General features: G+C 42.6%; 1 protein-coding gene across 4 annotated transcripts in view; it reads right to left on the bottom strand.

Moving 5' to 3' along the window:
• Nucleotides 1-21895, bottom strand: part of LOC115399856 (Kv channel-interacting protein 2) — an 84898-nt gene that overhangs the window by 17406 nt on the left and 45597 nt on the right. Inside the window, exon 1 of one of the 4 annotated variants that reach the window (XM_030107490.1) lies at nt 3894-4058. The exons of the other annotated variants lie outside the window; for them this stretch is intronic. Coding sequence (XP_029963350.1) covers nt 3894-3999 — 106 coding nt within the window. The 5' untranslated portion in view covers nt 4000-4058. Of the gene's footprint in view, nt 1-3893; nt 4059-21895 lie in introns of those variants that run through there. 4 annotated transcript variants of the gene reach the window in all.

Here is a 21895-nt window from a genome sequence, read left to right as displayed (position 1 = left end):
GACTTTCAACTGAGGGAACACGGTAAGTGATGCACACATGTTGACAGACTTTCTGGACATCTAAAGAGACGAAAGGCCTGCAGTAGGACGACAGTGACTCCTGTCTTAATTTAACCTGTGTGCACAAAAGATCCAGCGAGAAAATACATCACCAGCTAATCTCTGGTTTTAGCTTCCAGCTGCTGATTCACGTGAAGGTTGTAGGACGTTAAAGCAGCGGAAGAACCAAGAGTAGCCAATACTGCAAGATCAGCCGTGGATGTGGAGAGGAAGGCAAACACTCCACATTCTTCTCTGATCACAATCTGTAGACTGAAGCAAGAAAGAGAAATAGAAAACATGTGGGTCTGAAGAATTCCCTAAAGACCCGCAGCTGTGTCACCAACACAGCCCAGACAGATTTGACCCATGCAATGAAGTCTGAAGCAATATCGGATGTAACTCTTCTCTTTTTATTCAGATGTTGAGAAGCAAAACAAAAATCAGGTTGTAACTTCAGGCCACACAACACAGTAGAATGACTTTTCTGCCACTTTATGAGGTTTTAGTTTGCTGACAACCAATGTGCAACCATGTGGTAGATCTCTCATGCATGCAGGTGAAATGTGAAAGCTGAACACCTCACTTGGTGTAGGAGATGTTTTTCAAAGCACCCTGAGAATGTGAAGACACAGAGAATGAGAAGTGTTTTTTGTTGCAGTGCAGTCTCCGGTTGTCTCCTTGGGTCCGTCACTGCTTTACTAATTAATCCTTGTCATCTGTAAGCTGATGTGAACCAAACACAAAAGGGAAAGTAAAGCCTCTTTATGTGAGGTCAAAGAATGCATATTCTGAAATGTTTGGCAGTAAAATTTCTGTTCTGCCACTAATTTATGGCATTTTGCTTATACTGAAGCATTAAAACCACAGAAGAAGTGATAAAACCGTGCTTAGGCATGTCCCTGACATCTGCTCCCTCATCAGCGTCGGTGCCAGGTCAATTTCTTCTGAAATTAAAGACAGAAAGAGTTTGCAGTGAATATGGCAAGTCGCCACATCTTGCATTCAAGAAATGAGTGACCAGAAACACCACAGACAGGAGACCCAAGCGTTTAAGTAGTTTGTAATTAGCAACATATACCCACAGTGAGACAGGAAGGAATAAATCTCTGTGTCGACACAAACTACTATATTTAGAGCGAGCAAACAAATTAAGAGAGATTTTTGTTTGTTTATTCCTCAAGTCAGCTAAATTCAGCAAATTCTACCCAGGGAACAACCACAAGCAGGAGGAAAATGCTGTGCTGCAAGAAAAAAAAAAAAGGCTTTTCTCAGGCACAGAGTCGAAAACATCCCTTCAATTTCCACCTCATAAACTTCTAAAAGGACTCACTCCAGCCATCAGCCACCAGGTTTAAATCCATCAGGGCCTCGTAAACATTCACACCAGAGTGCTCCTCCTCACAGAGACCACCTGAATCACATCCGTCCAGTTTTTTTCCCCTCTTTCCCCTACAAAGGATGAGCAGTCGGTGTGTGTGTGTGTGTGTGTGTGTGTGTGTTTAATCAGTGCAGGTTCAGCAGTGCAGCTCATTAATGTAATGAGAGTCGCACTGTTTCTTTACTTTACTTGTCTTGCTTGATCTCTCAAGAACATGACTCAGGACTGGTCTGGGAAAACGAGTCTGCCAAGGAGGCCGAGGAGAGGGCATTTCCACGCAATAAATAGCCTACTTTATTTTTTTTTTCCTTCCAAAGGTGACTTTAGATTAGTGATGTTATGTTTACAGATTTTAACATTTAAACTGTTGCTGAAACCTTTTTTTTGTTTTACTTTTACTTATGATCTGTGTGTTGTCCATACCCAGGAAATAAGCTGATTTTTTTTTTTTTTTTAACTTTATCTCTGTGAAAGAAGCATGAATACTTCACACATGAAGCTACTGAAGCTCCCAGTGATTCTGCAGATACTCGGACAACTTTCGCCATTCTTCCATCTGGGTTTCATTCATCCATTAAAAAAAATTCATTAGCTTAAGTACTTGGAGAGTTGGCACACACACACACACACACACACACACACACACACACACACACACACACACACACACACACACACACACACACACACAGTCTTGTATTTCTATCCTTGTGGGGACCGTCCATTGACTCCCATTCATGTCTAGCCCCTAACCCTGACCCTTACCCTAACCCTAACCCACACCACAACAAAGCCTAACCCTAAAGAAATGTTTTTGCACTTTTACTTTTTTCAGTAACAACAACATGGTCAAGAAAACACTGTTTCTCCTACTTAGGACCGGAAAAAGGTCCCCACAAGGCACGTCGTTCCACGTTTTGCTATCCTTGTGGGGACATTTGGCCCCGACAAGGATAGAAATACAAGAACACACACACACACACACACACACACACACACACACACACACACACACACCACACACACACACACACACACACACACACACACACACACACACACACACACACACACACACACACACACACACACACACACACACACACACACACACACACACACACACACACACACACACACACACACACACACTAAGGCAGCTATTTACTATAAAGTGGTCAAAATATCTTTTAGACTGATGCTCAGAGTGTAATGGAAACACAAATGGAGCTCCAGTGTGTGTCTGTGTGTTTGTTCGAGTCTTCTTGCATGTTTATGGAAAGTGCTGTGGTACGGACAACAGAAACTTTATTCCAGATGAGATGAGCTGTTGGCACACCTTCACTACTGGGCGCAGTCCAGCAGGCACATCAGGGATGGAGATTTCCTCTTATAGAACAGCATCCAGAATAAACCTTAAGGTCACTTCTTAACTCAGTCTGTACTCCATGTTCAACTGAGCGAGCTGTGTGACTGCCCCTCATATCATGACTAGAGGATTGTCACTTTGCTCATGTTCAACTTGGAAATACACCTAAAGACCCCGTCAGAGGGACGCTTTCACCTGCGGGACGCCCTGGACAATGAGCAGAGGAAAATCACAGGCTGGCGATAAGAATCCAATCTGTCCTGTTGTCACTAACAGATGAGAGATAAGCGCGTTTGAACAGAGCAAAGACGACTGGCCAAGCGGGACAATACACGGGTCATCCTGATAAAACTGGCCAAACAAGGCCTTGGTACGTGGCGACAGACCACGGCTGTCAGTCAGATTCTTAAATCACCTGCAGTTGGTGTTGATGGTGAATGTATGATTCAGAAATATACATTCACTGATCAAACTATGCTCAAGTATTGACCTGACTGAGTGAACTCCCACTTTACCACAAATCAATGACGAGTTCTGTCTGTTTCACAGGTCGCAGGGTTCACGTGACGGCATTCATTAAGAGGAGAACGTTAAATCATAACAGTCCATCTCAGCCAGTAAGTATCTGCCCCCTGACCTGGATAAAAGAGAAATCTGTAATATCTATAGGTTTACATACGTACCATAAAGCTAATGCAAGCACTAAGAGTGAGACTGACATTCAGTCAGACAAGAGCATCAAAACAGCACTCAGACCCATCCTGTCCATAGTGTTATCGATTAAAAGGTAAAAGCTCACACCCCAGGGGCAGACCGAGGCCACACACACAGATAAAGTTACTCTCTATGTGTGTTTGGAAGGGAGAGAGAGCAAGAGAGTGTGTGTGTGTGTGTGTGTGTTGCTTGGCCCAGAGTTGCACTGGTAACCCAAACCCTCAGTCAGGACTGCAGCCTGCTCAGGAGCGAGTGGGCAGAGCAAATGAAGATAATCTGTGTTTATGCACAGACCTGTAAACCCAAGAACTGTCCATTGCACACCCCCCCCCCCCCCCCCCACACACACACACACACACACACACAGAAACAAAGAAAAAAATCCATTACCTTCCCCACCGACAGGCTCGAACATCCCAAACTGCTCCAGCACTTTGATGAAGAGACCCATGACCACCAGCACCGCGATCATCTCCAAGCCATCCAGAGTCAACATCTTAGGAGGGCAGCGTCGGTCATCGCCCAGCGCTGCACCAGCGAGCCACGTCTGGCTGGCCCCGAACCGGCCGGGAACGCCAGATCCAACCAGCTGCACCCAATCGGAGTCAACTTCACAACTTCCGCCGGCCGCCTCCTCCGGTCTCACTTTGATTCACTTTGATCCAATCTACTGTTCTGACTCGGTTAAAAAAAGTTGGCCAAGAAAAAGAAAATAGAAAAACTGACACTCAGTCTTCTTCTCTTTCCTTAAATTAGTGCTTTTTCTTTTGCCATGCAGAACCTGGTCTCTTTATCCATCTGTAGAAGGCATTCGAGGAGGAGCTACAGGCTGCCGCAAAACAAATCCAAGTTGCTCAAACACCTCCCGTAAAGTTTTGGGATTTAGTTTTTCTTCCTCTATTTGCTCTTCCGGCCCCCCATCGAGTGATGGAATCTGGGGATGTGTTGCGCCTCTTAGTCCTTTGGCGGTGGTTGTCAGGAAGCGAGTGTTGTGAGGGGGAGAGAGGGAGAGAGTGAGTGAGAGGGAGAGGTAGCAGATAGAGAGAGGGGGAGAGGATGAGAGGGAGATGGATGAGAAAATGAGAGAGAGAGAGAGAGAGAGAGAGAGCAAGACTAAATACGCAAGAGAGGGAGGGAGAGAGAAAGGAACAGGGACTTGAGACGCACACACACAACGTTAGAGATGGATGTTTCAGGGGGGAGAGAGTTGAGCTGTGCTTTTCCTCTCAGTGACATTACCTTGATTGATTTGCCTAATGTGGTTTCTTCAGAAACTGGAAAACAGTGTTTACGGCAAATTCAGCCAATGGAAAGGGAATATATTTACATTAATGTGAAACCAAGTACCATCTCAAAAGTGTGTCTTTGCTGTAGCGTCTGCCCCGCTCCGCCTCTGGTGGTCGAGACAATGTCTCATTAACTTTTTAAATGTGTTGCTACCAGAGATCAATGGGCAAAGTGTTTTTTGGCTTTGTTACAGAAATTCGGAGAAACAAATGTTTTCTGTGACAGCATCATAAAATCGATAACAGGAATTCAGAGGAGATTAAAGCAACACTGCTGCTGGATGGGGAGGTCCCTCCCGCAGATATTGGGCGCAGCGGTTGGTTTGCGGTCGCTATTATTTGATTAAAATCTAAATCTAATCAGCATCTAAATTTGTGCGTTGTTCAGTATATGACAGGTTATAACGCAATAGGCTTTATTGTTTATACCTGACCTAAACGGTTATCTGTATGTAATTTCATATACAGCCACGCTTTGAGCCGATTTGAAAAAAAATAACGCCTTATAAATACAGTGATCACTTCACCACTGTAATTCTATCATGATATTAATGCCACACAGCCACAGTTCCTGAGGTCCAGGTACACTTCCTTTTGTTTTTCTCATTAAAAAACATTTTAGTGCTGGCTCAATTAGATGGCTATGGACATTCACAATAGTCAAAACTCTCATCTTTAATAATCAGCATTTTCCTGGGTTGCATGTAAACAGGAATAAGACTCAGATCCTGAATTATCTTTCCTCTCAGAGCCATAAAAGATGTGCTCAAACCCCAGCTGTACTCACAGCTCCTATATAAACATTAGCTTCTTTTGCTCTCTGTTGCTGTGTGCATGCGGATTCTTTTATATATCAGCTGCTTTAGTTTTCCTTTTTTCTCACCATCATTAGCTCATTAATTCATGTCTTTCAAGAACAGATTTTTGTTTTGTTTTTTTTGCTGAGTTCTGCAAGACTGATGAAAACTGAACTCCCCTGGATCACTTGCACTTGAAACTTAATCAACTCAAACAATAGTCTTAAATGTTTTCTGTGACGTAAATGCCGAGAAATGTAAAACCAGTTATAAGTTAGTGCTGGATGTAACATGAGAAGAAGTAATATGAAAAAAAAAATCTCTACAATAGGTTTCAGAGTGCAACGGCCAGGCAACCGAGAGGGAAGAACTGACAACAAAACTCAGAAAAAAACTTAACTTTTGATTAATTTGACAAGGTTCTTGAAGACTAGCACTAAATATACACTACATACTATAATATGAAAAAGTAAAAAAGTGAAGTATCCAATGAGACAAAAGTTGCTCTCAACATAAGATCATATCCATGAAATACGTCTTCTATTTTTTTTTTCTTTTCTGTATCTATTTACATCCTAAAGTCAAAGCATTGAAAGAATTTCCCCAGCACTTCATTTGCGGACAGCCCCTCACTGAAAACCATGTCTAAAAGAAGAGAGTACAGAAGAGTAGACAGCTAATCCATTACATTGTTTGGTAATTAGATTCTATCGATTTTTGCATAAACATTTTGTCCTTCCATTTTCTCATCAATTTCTCATTGGTTATGTGGTCAGCTGAAGCTCTTGGTCTGTAGTCATCATCATCATCATCATCATCATCATCATCATCGTCATCAGAAATAAGGGAATCCATACAACATAAAGTGCTCTTGAAAACAACACAATGTAATGACAACAAGGAGTCATAAAACATAAGATCACGACAAAATATCGTCACTTTATCACGTTCTTATACTAAAAATATCAAATATCATGAACAGAAGCAGGTTGTGAGTGACTCGTCTCTTCTTTTAAACATCTCTTGGCAGTCATCAAGTGAGTCTGAAATCCGTAAAGCGTCCACAGGACTGTTTCAGGCTGCTGCCATTACACACCACCTGATGTGCTGCCCCTCCCAGCGTGGTTCCCAGTGAGGGTATCACTTCCCCTTATGCTGCAAAAATAACAACGGAGGGAAAAGCATGGTGTGTTCCCTCTTTGTCATCCTCTCCCGCTCCCGTTTTTCCTTTGTGCTCCTTTCCTTAAAAAGAGGGAAGGTGGAGAGAGGTGAGGCAGCGGGGGTTTGACAAATGTGCTCTGTCTGCATTCACTTCTGCCCCTGTTTCTCTTTCTTGACATTTCTGTTGCCACATTTCCGATGACAGCAGCGTGCCTCATTACCGAGACGTCTGTCACATAAGCGCCATCGGTGTGGACCGTGCGGGTCACTGTAATGTCTACCGACACACACGCTCCGGCACACGTCGGTACACACAGACGCGCAAAAGTCAGACAAGGTGACAGGAGAGCCGATCTCGTTTGACGTCACGCTTCCCATATATTTTATAAAGCCAAACAGGCGCCGTGCAGGAGTGGGTTTTTTCTCTCCGTGGCGGTAATGCATACAGGAGCGCTGCAGACGTGGCAGGTGTAGATAAATATTGAACCACACACACAAAAGAAGGCAAGACAGAGAGAGAAACATGACCCTGCCTTGTGGGTTAAAGCCGATTTTTCCGTCCCCTCATGTATTGAAAATTTGTCATTTGAATGGAGGAATGGGTGCAGGGGGGGGCGGGCGGGTGGGGGCTGCAGACCTGGCGGCAGGGGAGAGTAATAAGAGGCAGGAAAAGACAGAAACAGGAACAAAGGAGAGGACAAAGTGAGGAGCCGGAGTGGCTAAGGTCAGATTCCTCTGTGTACCGATCTGCAGAGAACAAAGGAAAGAGGCATCTATTCTTTATTACCCTCCAGCATCTCTGCTCCGGGAGAATTTTTCACCTCATTCGGGCTGTCAGCATAGAAATTGGACCTGCAGATGTGTCCTCCGCTCCTCCACTACTTTCTCCGTTATTATTTTTCTATCAGATTTACAACTGGAGGAAAGTGTTTACACAAGGTCAACAAACACACACGCTCCTAATTTAAAAGGGAAGGACACACTCAGTCCTAGAATTCAGTTCAGCTTAATAACTAATAACGCAACAGGTCTGTTGACTTTCTCTGACCTTACTAAACAACTGAAAGCAAGTAGTTTCATGATAAATGATGAGACACATTCAATATTTCCTCTTTTAGCGCTACGAGGGTGAATAAGAGCGCAGCGCTGAGAGTAATGTGCTTTCTCATAACACATCACTCATCATTTGTGTCATGGCTGTTGTCTCCTTCCCGCTCGCCGAGCTTTGATATTCGAATAAACCGATTCTTTTATCTGAACCCGAGGCGTCGTTGCTGCCCCCGTCTTACCTGGACGATGGAGATATTGTTTACATGAGGAGCTCCCTACAGAGGCGGGATGCTGCTTTCATGGATTATTTACAGGCTGGAAAATCTCTCACACGTCCCTGCAGCCTGTGCTCTCTGGACATCATTACCTTCAGGGCTTGGCGAATCATAGTCTTTCAACACAGCAACATCTCTCATGTACTTTTATTTAATTACAACATCACACTACAGTTTAGCCTCATCAGTAAAGCTATCATGTGCTCTAAAAATATGTGCATGGTTTGTTATAAACAACAATTCTGTTTGTGTCTCACTCACCCCACTGAAACATGATGAATATATAACGTCAGAAAATCACAACGCTTGCAATTTGTATTAAAGATTAATGACCCAGCTGAAGGTGCAGCCCTTTTTCCCACTCTAACTAAGAGCAAGTTGAAAAATTAGTTCCTACTGCACCAAAACAGAAACACAACTCACAATCAATTTAAATGAGTAGCTTTGTACATCCAGTTATAATCTATGTTGTTATACACATCCATCCCAAGGATATTTCATACAATATTAATGATAAATATTTTTGACTCATTGGAAAAATGTTGCTATTAGCAGATATGACTCCAAAGAAATCCAGTCTAAAATCCAGAGTAAATCATCTTGTTGGGGAGCTTGTTTTACAATATCAATGAAAAATGAGCCAATGGAATCATTTTCTTACACTTCCTTAATATGTACAGAGCCTGCAGCTGTTCTCTGAGTCCTGCTGAGAAATCTCCGACTAATGAATCCTTAAAAGCAAAACATCTCAGCCCTCTTTTGTCTGGTGTGACCTATTATCGGAGGCAATCGGAATCAGTCAGCTCTTAAGACAAAACGCAACGAACTTTCCTCTCAGCCTCCTATTGATTTTTCCAAATTTCTTCTGCTGCTGCTAAATATACTGTAAGAGATGCAGTGAGATGTGTTCACTGAAAGGAAGCAAGTCAGCTGATAGGCGCAGGACCGCGGCGAGCGATGCCGACATCTGTGCTGATGGCTTCATGAGTTTCGCTGCAGACCGGGGTGAGTAATTCTATTTACTCCGGCCTTTACATGCCGGCTCTTACGGAGGGTGTCTTATTCTTTCATTTGAGCTGAAGCACATCAACAAAGGAAAAGACGTGAAGAAGCATTTATGACAGATCCTTCTCTAGAAATCACTTTTAATCTTGTTCTATGATACAATGACAGTAAATAATCTATTTAATTCAAACCAGGAGCAGTTTTATAGGAAGAAAACCTATTTTTCCACAGCGTTGAAGGTCAAAGCTACATGAGAGTTAAGTTGCTTTAGCTGTGTTCTACTGCACAGGTCCCTGTATCCTCTAATCCACACAAAGAACACACAGAAGAACATGACTATTGATCTCCGCATGACTATTGATCAACCACGCTGAAAAACAAGCATCCTCACAAACACCCGCTCCGAAACAAAACATGGGTGCAAATGACCTCTGAGAGCAGGCTGTAAGGATCACAGGCTCACTCCATCACAGTACGAATTTCATTTCAGCGAACCGTTTTGCGTGACATGAGAGTACTGATGAATGTACATCACGAATCAACAGCAAGCTGGCTGAACATGTCATCTCTGATGTCAGTGAGTCCCTGCGAACATGATCAATACTGATATAAAACAACAGGCTGGAAAGAGACAGTTTGACTGGAAGACTGAAACATAAGCTTGCCAGTCCTACGTCAGGTAGACTGGGACATCTAGTGGGCACAAAGGGCAAAGATCAGTCACTGTGTGTATGGAAGGTTTACAGTTGGGAGGGAAAGTAGCTTTAAACGTGATAAATCAGTCATCACATTATCTCAGCGATCATATTCTAGACCCCACCTCGTCAATAATGCCTCACACCCTGTGACTGTTCTCATATATTTATTCCATACTGTATCTTTAAACCTCATGAGCTTCAGTTTCCATCCATCCCTTCCTGTATTTTAATTTTTGCTTCTTTTTGCCACCATGTCTGCAGTTTAAACCCCTGGTACTAATTATCTACTTCTATATTCAAATAATGTAATAAATATGACTTGTTGCATCACTTTACATTGTTTTAAGTTTAGCTAAAACAGAAGTACAGTACTGCCTCTTTTTTTTTTGCAAAACAGACATGAAATCGTGACGACAAAGACAGCTGGATAACAACAAGGATTCACCAGACTGAGCAGCAGCACATTCCCCACACCACAAACATCTGGTGTGGATGCCACTCAAACTTTTACCTGCATATTTCAAACAGTTGGGAATGTTTCAGGGTCAGCATTTCTCGTTTACCTGGATTTGCTTATAAATATATTTACCTTATAAGTTAGGAAATCAATGACCTCGTGAGGCCAAATATGACTATCAGAAAATGCCCTTAATCCTGAATTCTTGCTTCCAGAAAGCGTGACTCACCTTTCCTCAGGCACAGCCAGTAAGACAGTGGGAATACCGACAGGAAGACGACGGCATAAAACCCTCCAATGCCCTCAGAGCCACTCAGGGCGACCAGTGACTGAAAAGCCCACATAACCAACGCAGGCGCCCGATTCCAGTTTACCCGACGGTGTGCGACTCTTTGCTATATTTAGAGGTAATCAGCGGCATTGTCGGATTTTCCCCTCCTTCTCTGGGTGCAATCACATACATAAAGGCGTGTCCTACGTGTATCCATACATGTGCAACCATCTCATCACGAAGCACCTGCTTTGATAAGGTAAGCTCTGTTTTCCACTTGAGATCTAAGTAAAAGCTTTTTACTTCCAATTAACTATTCACCCAGAGTGAATGAGGCCCTCAGTATCAATCATTTTTGTTTAACTTGTGCAGACAGTCGGTCGTGAAGACGACCGCCGCTGTATTGGTTGCTGTCATGGCTCACGGACAACACACAATGAACACTGAGCTGTGACACAGGTCGACCAGCACAGCACACAAACAAGTGCAGTGACAGAGCATGGCAACACAGCTTGTTAGGAAAACATAGAGATAAGAATGTGGGAAATTTCCTTTTTTTTTTTCCAAGTCTGCATGCATACACAAAAAGAAGAAAACCACCACTGAAAAGCAAGATTTGCAATAAACAATGAATTATTTATACTGTGGATCAAATGTACAATGAGAAAACTTTGAGCTCCTCAGTGGCAGTGTGCAGGTGCTGAAAGGCTGGAAATCTACTGGGACAGAAGAAAGAGAATGGGGAAGGAGGCCGTGGGAGAAAAAAAAAAAAAGGACTGTTGAAATGTAAGAGAGGAGAGAGAATCACGAAATGTTCCCGAAGTGACCCTGACATGTAAAGAAAATTAAGGCAGGAGTGTATTAAAGACACACAGGCTGCAGAAATTAAATCAAAAGGTCGAGTGCATAGAGACACTTGCAATATTGATATATTTCCACTAGAGGTCACTGTAGATTAAAGAATTTACACCATATGTATTTAAAGCATAAACACACTCAAGGCTCTGGCTTCCCCCTCTGGACTTCTTCATTCACATGCACACAGACTGGGACACGCGGTTCCGGTGGACGGCCCTTCAGCGCTTTGTTTCATGCGTCTTTCAGACGCTCCCTGCACATCCACTCACCTGATAACAGCGTGCAGCAGTTTTGAGCGGATGCCAAGTCTGCGCCTCCATCTCATCAGCCGAGCTTTTAATAGAGCTGCATCTACAGCCTGGCAAGCAGCTGGGCGTGTTGGTGTTGGGCCAGATAAGGTAATAACTCAAAGTCAGTGGTTCGCCGTTTCAGTTTATTTAGCATGGGTAAAAGACTAGAAAAGACCTTGACCTGACACGGCTCAGCTGCTCCAACAACAAAATGTCTGGAGTCAAACGCACGCATGTGGAATACCAAATAAACCCCTAATCATGGCATGTGCAATAACCTCTCCTCTTTATCATCTCCTCAGCTGAAGAGCGGACAGCTCAATTAATCACTCATTATTTTGACTGGTCTAGGTGAGGACAGATTATGATGCCTGGCTCACAGCCCCGTCCGCTTGCATGTCAAAGAACGTCTCAGCGGAAAACAGAACAATAGGACAATGACAACGCGCCGGCGCCGTGCTGATTCAGCAGCTAATCAAAAGGCACAAAATGATCCAACCTGTACCAAAGGACAACTCTGCCTGTAGCACACACAGAACCTGACAAAGTCATGGAGGGCATAAAAACACAATCACACACACTGGATGGACATCAGGAATCGTTACCTGCACATACAACCGATTTGTTTATGAATCAATAGGTGCAACCAGTTGTTTGCCTCAGTGAGAGGACATAATGAGGAGGACAGGAGAGGCGGCGATTGCCTCCGACACGCAGATTCCAGTCAGGTGCTCCATTGTGTTAAACCTGTCAACTGTCACCGAAGAGAGCAAGCCGGGAGGAAACGGACGGCCAGAAAGAGCGAGAGACGGGCTGTCGTCATGGACACGACACACAGCATCAATTCCCCAGGTCTGGGTTCACACACACACACACACCTCCTACCCTATCTATCTTCACTCGGCCTTATGTATTGGGAAAAAAAACGGCACAGACAGTCATTCCCATTTCATCTATTATATTGTGAGAGTCAGCGTATCGATCCAGCATGCGCAGAATGTATACGAGAACACAAAGTGAAGCACGCACGCAGTGCATCATGGTCCTCCTCACACTCTGAAGTTTCTGCACTCCCGTCTCTCTCATATTACATTGTGGACATGACAAACCTCATTATCATGGCAATGCAGGCAATGAAGCCCATTAGTATTCCGCAAAGCAGACGCACCGACAAGCAGATACAAACACATACACGCTCTCAGAGCGGGGTTATTTTGTATAAGAGTTGAATATACCTCCCAGAGGGTAATTATTTCTAATCTCCTTCTTGCTGCTCTTGCATCTTTGAAGTAAATATACAGCTTTACAGTTGTCTGAAGAAACTGTTTCTAAGCCTGCTAAATCAATCCACAGCCACTAGAAAACAGCAGTTACAGTCAGCCAATACGTTTGAGTCTGGTCTTTAAATATACTAGTCACCGTTAACATTCTGGGGTTTTTTTACTCCATATTACATCCTGCAGTCCTGTCTGTTTCATAAATCATCCCTATTTTATCACGTGCCGGGAACATCTCGCTCTGTATACAGAAAGGTTTTTGTCAATATGTGAACAGTGCGACTCAAATTTTTGACTGAGAACATTTCAACTTTTAAACAGCAGTGTTGCTTCCTGTAATCGTTGTCTGCATGACTGTGAAAAACACAAGGGCTTAGCTGCAGACAGCTTTCTGGAGCTACTTTATACTGAGGCGCTACTGTAGCTGTGCAGAATCCTGTTGACGTCTGTGTGTGGATGCAGCCTAACGAGCACACAAGACACGCTGTGTCTGGACGCACAAGCAGAGGTGGAAATTTCCGGGACACATCTCCCCAAACCGAGGCAAAGATCCAAATCCCCTCATTTCTACCTCCTATAAATCACACCTTTAATTAATAAATTCACTGTCACAGCATTACCCGTTACTGTAACTGTAATCAGTCATATCTATCAACCACGATATTTTATTACCGCACTGTTACAACCAGTGCACGAGGTTAGTGGAGTGTGTGCTTGTGAGCTTTGGAACAGTAAATAGAGGCCAGCAGCTCATTTTATGAATGCATCAAATGTAAAAAAAAAATGAACATTTAAAAATGTAGGCAAAACAAAACAAGTTGAGATGAAACAAACGATACCAAAAGCTCCAGAGCAGAACAAATACAATAAGTGTTGAGTTATTCTCTCTGACTGAGAAGACTTAATAAAATAGAGCACATAAGTGAAGTAAAGCTGATGGATGGAGAATCAGGGTCGGGCAGCCATTCAGCACTGAGATTCAGACACAAGTGACATGAAACACACTGAATCAGCAGTAGGAGAAACACACTGGTTGCATGCTAATCAGTGTTGGCAATGTTGTTTTCATTTAAGCTACTAACTTAATCACCATTCACCACAGCAGACTGTTTATATGTAATAGGATTTGATAACCTGCTGATGCTCCGAAACAGTCATGTTTTTGCGTTTTATGTAATACTTATTTTAACAGATCTGAGCAACCGTCATAGTTTTGATGTATTGGATATTAGGAACCTCACATTTGGAATTAGTACAAAGAAATCTGTAGGTGAGAAAAACGTTTAGGGGAAGGATACAAAGAAAGGAAATTCATGGTTGGCAAACGACTGCAGCAATGACAACATTTAATAATGCAAACCACATTTTCAGTTGAGTTTATAATCCCACAAATGTATATTTCTTAAATTGGCAGAGAAAAGAAATAAACCAGCCTTTCCACAGTGTGACATCGATCACCCAGAAACTGTTAAAGAATTCTACCAAAACACCAAATTCCTTGCATTTTCTGCTCTTCGGTTTTCGTAATATTCAGGTATGTAATGTACACGTTGATCGAACATCTTTGCTTCCATATGTGCATTCATGTAAGCATATGGTTGAACAGCAAGCGCTGGCATATGCCAGACCTGCTGTCTTTTCATGGAAAACGAGCAAAGCAAAACTGCATGTTTTTTGTTTTTTTTTGTGAATTGCACTCGCAAAAACTTTACACAAAATGAATGAACCCGAGTTTCCTGTGATGCGTAGAAAACGGCTTCAGAGAGAAAGCAGACACACAGTTTCGCACCTGATAAAATTGCTTTGTTATTTGCTCCCTTTACACAAAAGCAGGCAGACAGGCGCACAGGTCATGACGCCTTCCAGAGTGGAGTGGGCCTCCACGGCTAAAAATAACCCGAGGAGGAATCAGATTTGGAGAGCCGGAGGTGGGAACTGATGAGATCACACATACCCATATGTGTGAGTGCGTGTAAGCGTGTGTATACGCGTGCACTCACACAAAAGGCCGGGATCTGAGGAAATGGGAGTTGGAGGCAGGCTGACGACACGCGGACTGGCAGACAGACGAGCAGACAAAACGACGGGAAGCGGCGGCGGAGCGGAGGGCCGGACGAGGCTGAGCTCACCGCCGCGGCTGAGGACAGGGCGCGATGTGGCACCGGGGTGACGACCCGCTGAAAAGTCACACTGTGATGACGAGCAGGAGGACGGCGATAAGAGAATACGCAAAATGAAACTGAAGATCTCGTGACACGGTGCCACTTTTTATACAAAGCATTACGTAAGGATGCTTTTTGTTTTTTCCAAGGACACTGCAGTATTAATAACACACGAAACTGTATGATAGATCTTTCACGTGAGTAAAGTCTGTTTTCCACATGAATATGATTTGAATACGTTTGACTTTCACCAAGGATATGAGGATTTGTCAGTCTAATACATTAAAATATGCACTCGGGATGGAGAAGAGGCAGAATCTTTCTGTTGTACTCAGCTGGAATCAGTGTGATGATAAAGAAATAAATCACGTCATTTCGCTTGATAAATCGGAGAAAACAAAACAAACTGTCTCGACGTGCAGAAGTCGTGAATCCGATACAAAAATACAAAACCGTCCAGTGTGTGAGATCATTCAGAAAAATACAAACCAACACAATAAAAGTGGTGTTTTTCCCTTGTGCTCCACCTCGCAAACAAACATCACTTTCACCTCTGAGACGCCACTTTCCTTCAGTAAATATTGAGGTATTTATGTCAACCTGTGAAGAGACAAAAATTATCCAAAGCCGTCTTGAAATACCTCTACATCTGCCTCAAAATCAAGATTTGAACTCTCCTCATTTCCCCAAACTATCAGACATATCACTCACAGCTCAGACATACCCACCAAGAGAGACACACACACACACCAGACACACACGTTCCCGGAGCACACAGCAGATTGGCAGACATCAGAATGATGCAGAGCAAGAAGATGACAGACAAGTGCCACTTGAGGAAAATGTCAAGCAAGTGACATATTCACAGTAATAGAAGGAAGAGAGACATCCAACATTGTCAGTCGAGCCTGACGGTAATAAAAGCTCCGAGCAGAAAAAGTTATATTTATAAGCCTAATCTGTCAATTATTAAATAGTTTTCTAAGCTTTATTTATCTTCCTAAAGCAAGTCAAGAATGTTAATTTTGTTCTAATGAATCACCATTTAACTGAGAGGATAATGAATGAATTATTTAACGGCAATTTTCAAACATTGTGATTCCATTACATTCATCACGTCAACAAATAAAAGAAACACACACAGTCACTCCAAATGGCAACTCAGAGTTTAACTGAACTTTACGTCCTGAAATTTTACGTTTCTCCTCACCGGGACACTCTCTGAGTGCCACAATCTATCCTCTTCTTTCTTACTCTCTTCTTATAGTCTTCTTCCCATTGATTCACTGTTTTCATCTCAGGCTTTCTCACACTCCCTCTCTCGCTGGAGGTCAGCGTTGCAGTTCCTCAAGGTCGAGCTTTGGCCTCCTCATGCCCGGGTGGATGAGCAGAAGCGACAGCTTTGTCCCAGTTGGGGCCCATCAGACTTTTAGTGGCTGTGACCAGCAGGCTCCCTGGTGGATAAGCCTGATGTGCACCCGCCCGTTGTCCAGAGTGTGACATTGGCATGCGGGCAGGCAGCGGAAATGAAGAAGTAGTAGGTGGGAAAGCAGCTTAACACTTATTTTATGTTTATTTAGATGTTTCCTAAATGATAAAAGGAGAATTACTTGCACTGATGTCTGCATCTGTGATGTGTGCGTGCATGCAAGTGTGTGAGCATAGCAGCAGGACAGGAACCGTCTTGCTGTTTGGTGAGACTGTTAATCACTGCGTCACTGTGCAGCACATCTCTTAAAAAGTGAAGTGAGTTGGAAGTTGGAGTTGTTTGGATTGGAGAGGAGGCCGTTTCTCTCACACACTGACAACCTCTTATGTGTAATAGTTATTTTTACTTTGGTCAGATATTGTGACTCAGGGGACACTGTGTAGAGTCACAAATCATACATGCCAACGCTACTTTCTTTAGCTCGTCCAAACCATGAATTATTGTGAATTTTCTTGGTTTCCATCAGCAGAAGCTGCCATTCAACCTCTGCAAACAGCTGCAGACAGGTCGGCTGGATATGTAACATCTCTGTCACCTTAAAGGAGGACAGAAACATGATTTATTGGCAGTGACAAAACAACACAGACCAGCCATCTCAAAATACCTCATTATTATTTAGGTCATGATAACCATTTTTCAATCTGGCTGATACGTCAAAGACCTCACCCCGCTTAGTTTTCTTTTTTATAGAGGCAGCACTTTGATGGATGAAGCAGACTCCCAGTCTTCATTCACGCATTTCATCTCGAGCCTACATATGATAGCACATCGACTCTTTGAGGCCAAACTATTCAGATGATTAAACAATAACAGAACAGTAGATTTAATCACAGCTGGTTTTCCACTAAAAAACCCACAAAGTGGTCACATAAAGTAAACCAAAGCTGTTTTAGCATCAAAGGGTTTGTTTTACAAACAAGGTCACTGGAGAAGTTCAATTCTGCCATTGTAAAGTCACACAAATCAATGTGTTATGCTAATATGTACATGTATGTGTTCAAAAAATAATTGAGTGGCAGTTTTATATTTTCATCTGTGTACCGTGGTGCTGCATAAGAGGGATTTTATGTATTTTCTATGAGAGCGTGAAAGAAGATGGTGTAATTTAGAGCTGACAGTAAAGAATTGGGGGTACACAGTCTGCACACAGCAGTGGGAATGAAACCAAGAGATCCCTGAGGTGTTTAAAAGCTATAGTTAGCTTAGATTTATTCACTGCTCTGATAGCTATAGTTAGCAGTAAATTTATCCACCTGCCACAGGAACTTGTCAACGAAGGGTGGAAAATACACTCCCTGTGAGTTAGTTAGCCTTTAATGACTGAGGGGCTGGCTGGAAAGAGCTGATTAGAAAATTAATTATTTATCAAAATACTACTAAAAATTTCTACTGAAAACTGAAAAATTGAGAACAAGTCATTAAGGTGTAAATTGAATGTTCTGGGTGTGAGATGAGAGCTGTGAGTCTTCACGGATGAAGATGTGTGGAAAGAGGCATTTCGTGTGTTTGTATGTACAGCAGGTTCATACAGTTCATACCAGTGAGTATCAGTTTCAGCAATTCGAAGGAAAGATCAGAGCTGTAACTCAAGCTGTGCCTGTGCTCGATGACTGATAGTTTGTTGAGTATCTCAATTTATTCCTGTGCTTCACCTCCTGTCGGACCAGAGTCTTTTCGTACACCTCTGAAAAATGAGGAACACTCAAGCAAGAGGTGTTTAAATGACATCAAATCTGTCAGCTTTCAAGGGCTTAACTTTCGTCCTTTTTCTTGTGGTTTTGTGTACTTAAAAGCAACACCAATAAAGCAGTCACTAGGTCTTGCTGCATGATAGTGACATCAAAAACTTAGGGGAGAAGAAATTGTTAATTTAAAGAAACACTGCTGCACCTGTGCTATGTGTTTCTCAACAGACTGAACATATTCATACATTCACAAAATCTATAGCTTAAATTGATCAATTAAAAAGATAAATGTTTCCCTTTATACAACAGAATCAATACTGTCATTAGATTATTTCCTCTGTAATTATGAGGGGACTTGTTGCGTGTTCATGACACACTAATCCTACCTGACGCTTTCCTGACTTCACATTGCCGCTTTGCATTCAACATCGCTCATCATTTGAGTGAATGGAAACGTCAGAGCAGCTTTAAATGGGTTTAAATCATGCCCTCCCAAGGGTGCACTTTCTGTTGTTGCAGAGGATTTAAGCTCATTAAAAGGTGCCTGTGGTTTCCCGGGGATCGAATATGCATGGTGTCATTTTAAGAACATTTTCTATTTAACGTAGATACAGCGCTGCTTTGACCATTTATATCTTGTCCTTTGTACATTGAAGGAAGGTCATGAATGCATCTGCTGATATGTTGAGGAGTACTGTGCCATACTTTGATTAATATAGTTCTGCAAAATTCCTTTAATCATACATAGTGAGCACAGTCTTTCACATCCTGCTTCTGTGAGCTTGACATATTATAATGGATGATTAAATTAGGTAACGGATGTTTCCGACTATTAGCAACAAAAATGGTCTACTCAGCAAATTGTGCCACATATAGGAGTTTAAACCACAGCAAAATTAAGTAAATTTTCTAGGTGGAATCTTTTCATGAAGAGAAAACATTTGATGAAAGCAACAACTGGGGAAAAATAAACGGTGAAGCAGCACTTCAGCACCAAGGACAGCGCCACACTCAGTTGCATGATTAGTTAAAGTTACCCATAGACAAACCATATAAAAGGTCAACATACTCGAAATGTTTGGATTAAGAGCCCTTTCTATGTATGAATTATTGACTCTTGGACTTTCAAACTGATGTTTACAGTGAAAATCTCAGCATAAGAAAAGTAAAGAATTGAATTTTAAGAGAACCACTTCACACTCTGTCATTCTAGCCTTTATTTTAAAGATGACATAAGTTTTAGCTTTCAGTGCCACTGCTCTTGAAAAAAACAGGTCTAAAAACTGGGTTAGTGAAGGACTGCAGGAGCTCCCAGGTTGCTGTGACAAAGACTCGTTGTGAATAATAATTTCTCCGCCCGATAACAGCTGAGGCTGGAGGTGTGATGATTTCAGGTTGTCCATCTGTCTGTCCTCCTCCAGAGCAAATTATTCACTTGAAAGAAGATTCTTTTGTTTTCTTGATGTAAAATCTATAAGATAAATGCTGAAAAACACTCAAAGATGAACTGGTTCAACTGTTTTAACACTGGTTGGAGGATGGATCCAGTTGAAAAGCATTAATTGTGCTTTAAATAATATAGACGAGCAGACGCAGCATGGTATGCATATATTTACATGAATATAAAAAGCTTGTGTTTCATCTGGAGTCGGATTTTATAATTCAATGATGTGCATTAAAGAACAGCTTTAAGAAATGAGACGGGAATTCAGCCACTGCTGTTCAACAGATTTGCATAGGAAAGAGTCTGTGACACAATTCTACTGCTCAGTCGTCCATCAGTGATCATCCTTTCCCTTCTTTTCCTCTCTTGAAAGCTGCCAAAACCTCTGGATTCCTTCACAAATGTGAACACAAAGCCACAATATACCTCCACATATTTTGAGGAACTGAAAGTCCACTGCATTCCTCAAATTACAATTTGTTTTTGTCTCCTCTGCTCTAAATTTTCTTCCTCCACTCATCATTGCGAGTCCCCCCCCCGCCCTCAGACTGCTACTATTAGGAGTTTATTTTTAGCTCATGCGAGGTAGGCGTGTGTATGCGAGTGTACACTTGATGGATACGGGTGATGTTCCACACCTTCCTTGTAATCTTGTAAGAGGGAAAAGGATGGAGGAAGCGAGGATGGAGGTGAAGAGAGCAAAGGTTGAAGACAGGTCAAGAAGCAGGACGGCGCACGCCGAGAGGGCCTTCACAACAACAGGAAATGTGGAGCAGACGGTTCCTGCAATGATGGTTTCTGTTTGAAATCTCCACTGACACCACAATCTGACCTACAAGCAGCTGAGGATCAACAAGCTGGTCTGGATAACGGTAGTCTGCCTCGGAGAGATGAGGGGTGGCAGGAGCAGCCTGACTTACCGCGGCATCCAATTAAAACACAGCTCAGGCTGGCCTGAGCTTTGGGCAAAAAAAAAAAAAAAAAAAACTGAAATGTAATCATACATCATTTCTCGCTGTCTGTCTTTACCTCAGTATCTCTTGAGAGGAAACTGGAGAGTTGTTCAGAGGTGAAGAACCTATAATTTGCCGTCAATCATGTTGAAAGAGAACGTGGAGAGTACAAACTGCAAATACTGCACCGAGCTGGAAGGCACGGTACCTGACAAGAAGAGCAAGCAGGAGCGCCGACTCAATCAGTGTGGGACAAAGCGGAATGTGAACAGCATGGCGAAGATTAAGGCTAAAACAGTGGGAGGCATGCCAGAAAAAACAAAGGATAAGGAAGCAAGCAACAGATACACAGACAGATTATTCAGCATACACAGAGAGCACAAATAACTACAAACCAACTGTCGCTTTTCCTTTAATAACTTGATCTGGAGTGCAGTTGCGTGTGCATGGAATTGGTGAAAAACAACGCACTTTCTAAATATAGATCCTCAAAGATGAACTTTTTTTCTGCACAGGCTTTGACCTTGAACCTACCCAAGGCAGTTATTTTTGGCAAAACCTTTTTTATCCTCTTTGTGAATGTGAGAGTCAGGAGGTGTCAACAACAGATGGAAAAAGATCAGCACAAGCGCGATAATTTAAGTGAGATTCTTCACATGTCTGGCAACAAAATGGGTTCCTAAAATGGGTATGAGCACCCGGACATGATGGAACGTGGCATTTCTCCGTCTCCATCTACCACTTTTTTTTTTCTTCTCACTTTCCTGCCTCGCCTTTATTTGCTTCCACACAGATCTTTTTTTTTCTTATTTTTTCTTGTTAATCATCTTGCACAATCAAATGACAGAATGGTTTAAGAAATCGCATTTCTGTCAGCAAAATAACAATCTCAAATGAAGTAGAACAATATTTTGAAAATGAATCTAAATGCGTCTTCCCGTTTCTGCCCTCCAACGTATGTCTGCTCAAACCCGAGGCTTCAGCTCTGCGTCCTGCTGGGTTTTCATATTGCCTATTATGCACCGATATGAGGCAGGACCCGGCTCAGCCTGCTGGATTGTCTCCTCTTCACCCCCACAGTAAAGCACACAAGCTCAGAATAAGATATCCTTATGGTAATGAACATTTGCCTTCACACTGCGAGTGCCATTACCGCACACTGTGATATGCGTCAGCACTCGCAAATACAGCAACACGAGTGAATTTACACTAAACCAACCCCCCCACGCGACCC

Source organism: Salarias fasciatus, chromosome 13 (genome assembly GCF_902148845.1).
Source record: "Salarias fasciatus chromosome 13, fSalaFa1.1, whole genome shotgun sequence".
Classification (NCBI taxonomy): Eukaryota; Metazoa; Chordata; class Actinopteri; order Blenniiformes; family Blenniidae; genus Salarias; species Salarias fasciatus.
Note: the sequence above shows the minus strand (reverse complement) of the source record. Positions and strands in the feature narration are given on the sequence as shown.